The sequence below is a fragment of the Arachis ipaensis genome, chromosome B8 (assembly GCF_059453495.1).
Source record: "Arachis ipaensis isolate K30076 ecotype BB chromosome B8, ASM5945349v1, whole genome shotgun sequence".
In the NCBI taxonomy this organism is placed as follows: domain Eukaryota; kingdom Viridiplantae; phylum Streptophyta; class Magnoliopsida; order Fabales; family Fabaceae; genus Arachis; species Arachis ipaensis.
This window is the reverse complement of record NC_142443.1, coordinates 137,015,264-137,025,001: the sequence shown is the minus strand read 5'-3', so window position 1 is coordinate 137,025,001 and position 9,738 is coordinate 137,015,264. Positions and strand designations below refer to the sequence as shown.

Sequence of the window (9,738 nt, the reverse complement as noted above, 5' to 3'; positions counted from 1 at the left end):
AAATTGATTATAAGATTACAACAAAAGGATGGAAAACTGATTATTTATTTTGTTTTAAATTGTGAAATGGCTTCATGAATTTATTTATGTGCATGAGCTAGTGATATAATCTTATTTTTTATTATAAGGGAAGGTTATGCTGGCAAGCCATTTACATTTACTTTGTATATGTTGGAAGTTGCAGTTCTACATTTAATTAATTAAGTGTTTTTTATTTACAAAGAAAAAGTTGGCTTTGGAAAATTTTTACAATTGAAATCTACACTCTTTTCACATAATGCCACTTATAATAGTCAGTTTTTTTTTAAGCTCATATATAAAATTGTGGCGGTTCAAAACCGTCGCATTTTTTTAAACAAAAAATCCCACATAAATTTGTGGCTGCCGCATATTTTTTTGAAAATCCACTTGCCAAAATAGCGGTAGTTTTACAACTGCTGAAAAATCAATTATTTGATTTGCGACAGTTATGCCAGTGGCTTTTGTAAATTGTCGCAAAATCACATGCCCGCACCCTAAACTACAATACTCTTAGAACTGCTAATATGCTGTTTTGCGGTAGTTTAAAACCACCGCAATTTTCTAAAAAATCGTTGCTATTCGATGTGTCTCTTGTAGTGATTGCATATAGGGTAACATTGTAAATTTTTATAAATATTATGAGGTAAGAAGAAAAAGAAATGCATTTTACCCTTTGTAAACTTTTTTTCTTGTCATACATACAAATCCACTCACAACGACACTACAAAGTTCTTTAATCACAACTCAACTATCGCTAAAAATTGAACTTGGTGCGACATCTTAGAAGACAAATAACTTTGCCACTAGTATCCAAGCCACAGTCACCCTTTGCAACCTTAAGTTCTTAACTAATCCTTAAAGATTACGTGATCTGCTATGGCCATCAAAGCTTGTAATGAGTCCGAAGAAAACTTTCTCGCAAACAAAAACGGATCATGTCGTTTAACATCATCGTCCTCACCATATTTGGGCCTAGCCGTCCTCAAGGCCGAAATCAACTGAGGCCCAATTTCATCCTTCTCAAACATTCGAGGGTGCCCGTCATTGCTTCCAGTCCAATCCACATAGGTGAGCGTGGCATGCACGCACCCTTTGGTATCCAACATATTTATAAGGGTAGGAAAGTAACTCTCCTCCGGATAACAAATCTCCATCAAGTAAAACAAGCACGGCAATTTGAATTTTGACCAAACCCTTGTGTCTGACACAATCAACATTGCATGCTTACGTGTCAACGACCAAAATTGAGACCCCTTTCGAAACTCCTCGTACCTGACCTCCGGGAGCATCACGTGTGCCCCACGCACAACCCATCGGTAAAACGACCCTAAATCCTGTGGAGTCATCTCGATAAAGCTTTTGTTTGAGTTTGCAAGCGTGTGGTACGTGAAGCGAAAAGAGTGTAGTGGAATGCACGAAGGAGAGAGAAGTATGAACATATAGTTGTCTCGATCGTCCACAAGAGCGCATGCGAGTAACCTGCGCGCTGCTGCAGCAAGTGTGGGAGAGTTTCTAGCAGTGGGCTTGGAGGGAATGATGCGGTTATGGAAGACACTGAAAGGGTGTGGCTTCCAAATGGAGCTGGTCTCGTCCACGTGGACGTAGATGGTGAAGTGTGTTTTTGGGGCTTGGTTAAAGAACGATTCCCATAAAGGGGCGAATGGGAGAGTCGATGTTGTGAGGAACATAAACGCTAGTTTCTTAGGGTTAGTGGATGAGGGGTTTGGTTTTGTGTTTGAAGCCACTCGAAGCAACTCTTTTTCTATTTCATCTTCCTTGTATTCCGTTAATTGAAGTGTGTTGTTGTTGGGTAGGTTATGAATGACACGGTTGGTAATATTTTTTGTGGAGGTGGTGGAGGTGAATACAATGAGTAAAGGTAAACACAGAAGAACCGCACATAGAAGAGATCTTCGTGGGTTTGATAATAGCATTTTTTGGATTTTAAATCTTAATAATGGTGAACTACTTTTGCACTTGTTAATTGAGGGAGACATTTGAAATTGGGAGGGTTGAGTCTATGGGAGCCCAGAGGGATGAAATGGAATATATATGGTTGGTAAGTTGATGGTCAAAAGCGATTATAATAACTAGAGACGAATAATATGGATAACATTAGATTGGTAATAAGTTGATGGTCAAATCAAGTTTCAAAGGTATAAATGCATAGCTCTTAAATAATAATAATAATAATAATAATAATAATAATAATAATTAGAAATAGATATTTAGTAACAATAATTGTGCCTGTAATTAAATGCGTGTATTGATAAGAAATTTAGAGTGATTTAATATAGGTTTAATTACTATGTTGGTCCTATTATTTTCTGAAATTTTAATTAGGTCTTTATACTTTTTTTCTTTTTAATTGGATCTTTGCATTAAATTTTTTTTTTCAATTAAGTCTCTCTTAATAGTAATTGGCTTAATTTTATAGAAATCCAACTAAAAAAAAATTGGTATAGAGACCTAAATAAAAAGAAAAAAAGTGTAGGGACCTAATTAAAAAAAAATTTCGTATAAGGACTCAATTAAAAGGAAAAAAAGTATAAGAACCTAATTAAAAATTTTGCGAAACTAAAAAGATCAACAGATAGAGTAATTAAACCTTTAATATAATAAGTATATTATATTTTAATTAAAAAATTTTTAATTAAATGATTAGATGAGAGTGATATTGGAAGAACAGGGGAAGAGAAAGAATAAGGTAAGTTTGTTGTTTGTTTTGTTTTGTTAACGATTGTATATGGTTTTGGAATTGCTAGAACCAACATTTTAAGTGAAAAAAAAATTAACTAGTATTAACTCAAATATAAGAAAAAGAATCTGTATTTTTTAGTTTTTCAAGTAAATTTGTAGAATAAAAAGCGGCCACATACACATTAACAAAGAAAATCAAATTATAATACTTATGTAGATTATGTGTTACATTTGGTAACTTGTAATACTTTCTATCTTTTAATAGATAAAATTTTAAAAATTGACAATTATTTGGAAACCAAGAATACGATTATTTACCTTTGAATTGATTTAATCTAATTTGAATGGATTATTTGGTGATTTTATTTAGTTTGACCTATCACCGATGATTGTGTGTAAATAAGGAAGACATTAATATCTTTAGATTGCATGCTTTAAATAAAGAGTAATTACCCAAATTAGCCTCTAAAAATTTTAAAAGCGGACATTTTAGTCCCCAAAAAAAATTAATACACACATTAATCCCTAATGTTTATCTCCGTCACCCAAATTAGTTCCCAATCCAGTTTCCGGCGTGACTCATCAACGGAGACTGCTGAGTTGGCATGTTTAGTATCCAACGTGGCTAGTAACCTGCACATGTGTCCGTCACATACATATTGGTTCCTATCCTAATAAGTAAAACGGGGTCGTTTTGAGTATGTAAAAACACAGCATTGCAAGAGGAGAATAAAAGTCACGTTTCTTCTCTTCCCTTTCAATCCTTTTCACTGCAAAAAGACTTCAAACCCCAAACATTTTTCAATTTTTACAGAGAGCCCTACCTCATCTCCCACCTCATCTCCAACATCACGATCGTGACGGACGTTGTCAATTTCATCCATAGAGGTTAGCATTCCGTTACCCAGACGTCTCTCCTAGATGCGTCAGCACCAATTCGTAAGGAAGAGGCATTGAAGTGGATTTGATCACCATTGAAGAAGCACATTGAAGAAGGTGAGACCATGTTTGAATATGTTTATAGTTGTTAGAGTCGATATATTATTTTGTGGTGTATGTTGCATTACAGAGCACAATGTTATGTCTTTAGAGTCTCTTTAATTTTGTATGCATGTTTCTTAACAGTTACTAAATGTGTTGAATGAACATTTTTTAGTTTGTTTTTTTTAGGAAAATTGTCACAGTAGAGTTAGGTTTATATGAGTATGTTTGTTGATTATAACTATTTATTCATACAGGTAGATGGAGAAATTTGGGATTCCTGTTTTCCACCATGGTGGACATTTTGTAAGGGATAACAATAGAGTTCTTCGATATATTGATGGAAGAGTTGACAAATTCCCTAAGATGGATATTGATCTAATATGTTTCTTTGACCTGCAAACTCTATTCAAAGGTTTGGGTTATTTGGATTACAAAGCTATGTACTGGTTTGATCCTACGGCACCTGACTTAGAGAGTGGGCTGCATCCTATAAAAGGAGACCTGGAAATTAATCAGATGCGTGAGAATAAACTAAAGAACAAGGATTTGAAGGAGTCTTATTTGTATTTTGATCACCTGATAATGATTACTCCTTCTGAGGGACTCGACATAGACTTTGACGTTGATGCAGATGTTGAAGAAGAGTCCAGTGATGATGGGGTGGGAAAGAAAAGCTCAAAGATGGTTAATTTGAAAAAGAAGGCTTCAATAGTTGATAACAAATGTATTGCTATGCCAAGTTCTAGGCAAACTGAGGGTGCCAAAAAATCTGCCAATGCAAAGTCTGATGGAGCAATTGGTGCTGAAAGCCCAAAATCTTCTGGGCCTATTAGTGCTACAGGGCCAAAATCTACTGGGCCTACTAGTGCTGGAGTCCTAAAATTTTGTGGGCCTATTGGTGCTAAGGCCAATTCCAAGAACCCAAAAAATACTACACAAAAGGGTGCTGGGTCAACTTCATTTGGGACAAATTTTGGTGGAAAAGGAGCTGCTATTCCAAGATCAGAGGATGCAAATTCTGGTGAAGATGATGAACAAAGTGCAGAAAATGTGGAGGAAGAAGATCCAATCTTTGAGTATGAATCAGAGTCATTATTGACACCGAAAAGTTCTGAAGATGAAAGAGAAAGGTATGAATTTCCACAATTTAATGATGCTGCTGGATTTGGAGAGGTGTATTTTGAATTGGGAATGGAATTTGCCACAATTGAATCTTTCAAAACTGCTCTGAAGGATCATGTTATTTATGAGGGAAGGAAGATTAGGCATATAAAAAACGATCAAAGGAGAGTTAGATGTGATTGTGAGCATGGGGTGGAGAGGATAAAAAAGCCAAGAAAGGCAAAGGGGGCCAAGGAGGCATCTACTAATGAGAATGCAGAGGCTGCAAATGAAGAGGCTGTGAATGAAGAGGCTGCAAATGTGACTTTTGGAACTGATTCTGTTGATACTGTTACTGCTAAGACCGCAGAAGTGGATGCTGGTACTACTGATGTGGTTGCTGTGGGTGGTGGTGCTATCAAACTTAATCCTTATCCATGGCTAATTTATTGTGCATGGGATAATCAGCTGAAGAGTTACCAAATCAAGACTTATATACCTCAACACACCTGTGGCAGAGAATTTGGCAGCAATATGGCTTATCAGAAGTGGGTAGCCAATAAGTTGGAGAAGAGGCTCCGAACTCAACCTCATATTACTCTAAGTGAGGCTTATGAGCACATCAAAATCGACTACAATGTTATCATTAATGGGAAGATGGTGTATAGGGCCCTCAAAGAAGCAAGAGAACGTGTGATCGGGAATGAGAGAGCACAATATAGTAAGTTGAGGGATTATTTGAGTGAGATCCTTAGGAGTAACCCAGGAAGCTCCACCATATTAGATGTGACACCGATGCCTCAATCTCCTCCATTGTTCAATAAGCTATACATTTCTCTAGATGCTTGTAAAATGAGGTTCAAAGCTGGGTGTAGAAAACTAATCGGACTTGATGGTTGCTTCTTGAAGGGCTACTTTGGGGGACAACTTCTATCGGCTGTAAGTCAGGATGCGAACAATCATTTCTATGTGATTGCATTTGCTGTTGTTGATAGTAAAAACTAAAGAAAGCTGGAAATGGTTTCTCACGTTGTTGCAAGAAGATCTTGGGGATCAATATATCCATGGATGGAATTTTATTTCAGACCAACAAAAGGTAAAATTATATTTAGCTTAATATTACCAATGCCAAATGTGTTTTATTATGCTAGTATTAGTACTCAAATTATATGAGCTGTTAGTTAATTTGTAGTTAGTTTTAATATTCTGATAAGTATTTGACATATCGGTTAAACTGCTGATTTCTTGGTTAGTTGATAGTTAGTTTTAACACTCTTAAATTATTAATTTCTTAGTTATTTGATAGTTAGTTTTAATATATTGATTTTTGTCCTTCTTGTTTCGTTTTCTAGCTCTTTAGTTTTGTGGATAACCTACCTCTACTTTGCAGCATATCTTGAAGTGTTGTCATATATGATCTTCCTTTTTCTGTTAATGGTGCCAAAACCTTTTTCTTGTTTTTGTTAAGATTGGTTAAATGCACTTAAAGATTGTGTCTCATGACAGGGTCTTATGAGATTTCATCCTGTTGTTGTTATCATAGGTGTTTGTTCATGCTTGACTTTATTTTATGCATATTTTTACATATATGACAAAAAAGCTAACTATAGTACATATATTTTTTTTTCTCGTTGCTAGAAAAAAGAAAGGGATAGATGCTTTGAATGAGAAAAGGAAATGAGACAAACAATAAAAAATTCCAAAACTGTGTCAAGAAAGGGATAGATACTTTGTGTGAGTTGTTATTAGTTATTAATGATTTATGTGAGTTGTTATTAATTGTGTGTGTCTTCTTTTGATGGTCTGAGATAGGGTCTGTTGCCTGTGTTAAAGGAGGTGATGCCTCACGCACATCATCGGAACTATGTCAGGCATATCTGGAAAAACTTCACAAATCGATACAAGGACAAGAAAGTTAAAAATATTGTATGGAAATGTGCTAAATGCACCACTGATGCCGAGTTCCAGAAAAGTATGAAGAAGTTGAAAAGGATAAATGAGGATGCATGGAGCTACCTTGCAAAGTTTGACTCAGCTTGCTGGACCAAAGCTCACTTTAGTCACGGGCCAAAGTGTGATAACCTCACCAACAATATGTGCGAGGTTTGAAATGCAAAAATAGTTAACTATCGGTCCAAACCCATTTTGACTATGTGTGAGGAGCTTCGGTGCTATATTATGAGGAGGATGACGAAATACAAACAAGTATTGGAGACCCACATGGGCTCTAAAGTGGCTTCTACTCAACAAAAAAGGCTTGACGACATTATGAAGGATGTTAGATATTGGCAGCCAGTTTGGGTTGGTGACGATGAGAGGAGAATATTTGAGGTCCAACAGGGATCAAAGAATCTTTCTGTCAATCTGTCTCAGAACAAATGTACCTGTAATGCTTGGCAATTAACAGGTACTACATTGTCAGTTAATTTTTGTTTATGAAATTGTTGTGTTTTAGTTCCTAAAAGTATGTCTTTTATGTAGGCCTTCCGTGTGCCCATGCACTTGCTGCCATAGCTAGAAGGGGTGATAGACCTGAAACATATGTTCATCCACTTTTGAAGATTGGAGCAGCTTTAGCGACATATCAACACTGCATCCAGCCTGTTAACTCCGATGAGTATTAGGAGAAAACAAATTACTTGAATCCAGTTCCTCCAAAGCTAAAGAGGCCAGTAGGTAGACCAGTAAAGAGGAGGAGAAAAGATCCATCGGAGAAAGAAGCTAGCAGAATTGAAGGCAACAAAGTTAAAAAAAATATTTCAGGTTACGTGCAGCAAGTGCGGCGAGACTGGTCACAATTTCAAGACTTGCAAGGGTCCTCCAACAACAACAACTAGAAGACCAACTAATCCTACCAAAAGAACAACAAAAGTTGGAGCAAATTTTGGAACCTCAACCTAACCGACAAAGGAGATCCATGTATCTCAATCAGCACCCCAAGTGCAGGTAATAACCACGACCAAACATATTGTTGCATCACTATGGGGCTGTATTGTCATTTTTAAAATAGCTCAAGGACATTTTGTGGATATATTTTTGTTTGTTTTAGAATGTGGTTGAGCATTCCCATCCGGCTTAGGCAGCAACAAACTCATCTGGTTTCATGACTAATGTTGTGAGTAAAATTACTACTAAGTATTCACATTGTGCTGCTAGGCTGATAGTTAAGCTAACATGGCTTTGTTTAATCATTGCAGCACACTGTTCCAACTACATTGTGTCAAGTTGCAGGTAACTATGGAGCGTCTAATCCACCAAGTGCAAGGGCCAAGCAACCTATCATTAGGCCTCATCATCTTGCACCAATCCATTCTAACACACCACCTCTTATTCCGCCACCTAAAACCATTCACGGGATCTCAGCAGAAACTGTTGCAGGTACAAGTAAGGGGACTGCATCGAGGATGTTCCATTTTATCCCAAATCCTAGTTTCAAGCATTCGAAGAAGAAGTGATGAAGAGAGTGATGAAAATGTGGAGCAAGAAGAAGAATTGCAAACTAAAGACAAATGATTAGAGTATTTTGATGTCTTAATTTAATCTTTTTTTTTTTGTTATGGAGAAAACTTAAAATACTGATAATGCTCCTCGGGATGAGAGATTGTTCTGGACAAAACTCTCTTTTGTTTTTTAATCACGATTAGACTGGTATTTGCATGAATTTTGTCTTTGGTTTAAGTAGTTACTATATTTTAAAGTTGCTAGAGCAACGTATTTGATATTGCAACTATTGGTGCTGTTTTTATTAATTTCTTTGCTAGTATCTTTAGAGTTTGTTATATTAGATCCAATGTGTATATGAATTTATTAACTAACATCCAGGGAACAAATCCATGAAAACACTATTGTTTTTTTATTAATTGCTTTGGTACTAAGCCAATCATTTGCTAGATTACATACAAATATAATTGTGTAATTATCTTATAATGAACATCCAAGAAAATTTTTTGTAAAACTTATAAACACTTATATGTTGCAAATATTTTGTTTAATCTAACTTTGATTCAATTCACAAAGAAAACAGAATGTAAATATCATTCAAACCTTGAACTGAATCATTGCTTATATATATCAGTTACAAAGAAGCAGTTGCAACCCATGACCAAAATCAACAATGCAAATACGATATAACAAAAACTACATTGAAAATCTTGTGTTGCACTCAATTTCTGGAACTACATTTGGATGAATTTTTACATGTCAGCTCTACTCTGCAACTCCATGACTTTATGCTCCAAACTAGCAGTCTCAGCAGCAAATATGTGTGAAACATTACCAACAATCTCACCACCATCCATCGCAACATCCTAGAACAAGATTGCCTTTTAATTGCAACTCTAACATACAATTAACAATGTTGTTATCATGAAACCTACAACAATAAGATTATGTCAAGTTAACTGGTGCTGAAGATCAACTTGGAGTTAGAACAACAAAAAAGAATACTTATAGATACACAAAAAATCTTTTCTTTTTTCAAGACATGATAAACTATCAGTTATTTCAAAATAAACTTTGATAAACTGAAAAAAGAATAAATTTAGGCAAGATTAGTATGTTACCTACGATATAGATTAGATGAATTAGGATTCAATAGCAAAATGTCAAAACAACCAGCATAGTAATCATTAGAAGGCCAATAGTGGCAAGTGAGGTAATCAAGTTTGTTACTGCAAAAAAAGTGATGTAAAATCTTGATTCCAAGACATAACTGCTCCTCAACTCTGTTATCATGAAATAAAAAATTTAGATAATTATCAATATTGTGCCAAAATAACCAAAAGGATAATTTAAAGGAGAAAGATAAAGCATTTTTGTATATGTTTATATATGTGATTAGTAATTTGATAACCTTTTTTTGTATATTTTTATATTTTTTTTACTAATTTGATGTATTGAATACGGTGCACTATTGTTATATTAATCCAAGTT

The 9,738-nt window shown here is 35.3% G+C and overlaps 2 protein-coding genes across 2 annotated transcripts; one reads left to right on the top strand and one right to left on the bottom strand.

The window, feature by feature from the left end:
- Nucleotides 1-662: 662 nt before the first annotated feature.
- LOC107612323 (glycosyltransferase BC10-like) lies at nucleotides 663-2,035 on the bottom strand. The gene has a single exon (XM_016314083.3). The coding sequence runs from the start codon at nucleotides 2,016-2,018 to the stop codon at nucleotides 870-872; it is 1,149 nt and encodes a 382-aa protein (XP_016169569.1). The 5' UTR covers nucleotides 2,019-2,035; the 3' UTR covers nucleotides 663-869.
- A 1,928-nt stretch (nucleotides 2,036-3,963) lies between these two features.
- Nucleotides 3,964-5,811, top strand: LOC148549977 (uncharacterized). The gene has a single exon (XM_088495884.1). The coding sequence runs from the start codon at nucleotides 3,964-3,966 to the stop codon at nucleotides 5,809-5,811; it is 1,848 nt and encodes a 615-aa protein (XP_088352010.1).
- Nucleotides 5,812-9,738: the final 3,927 nt, after the last annotated feature.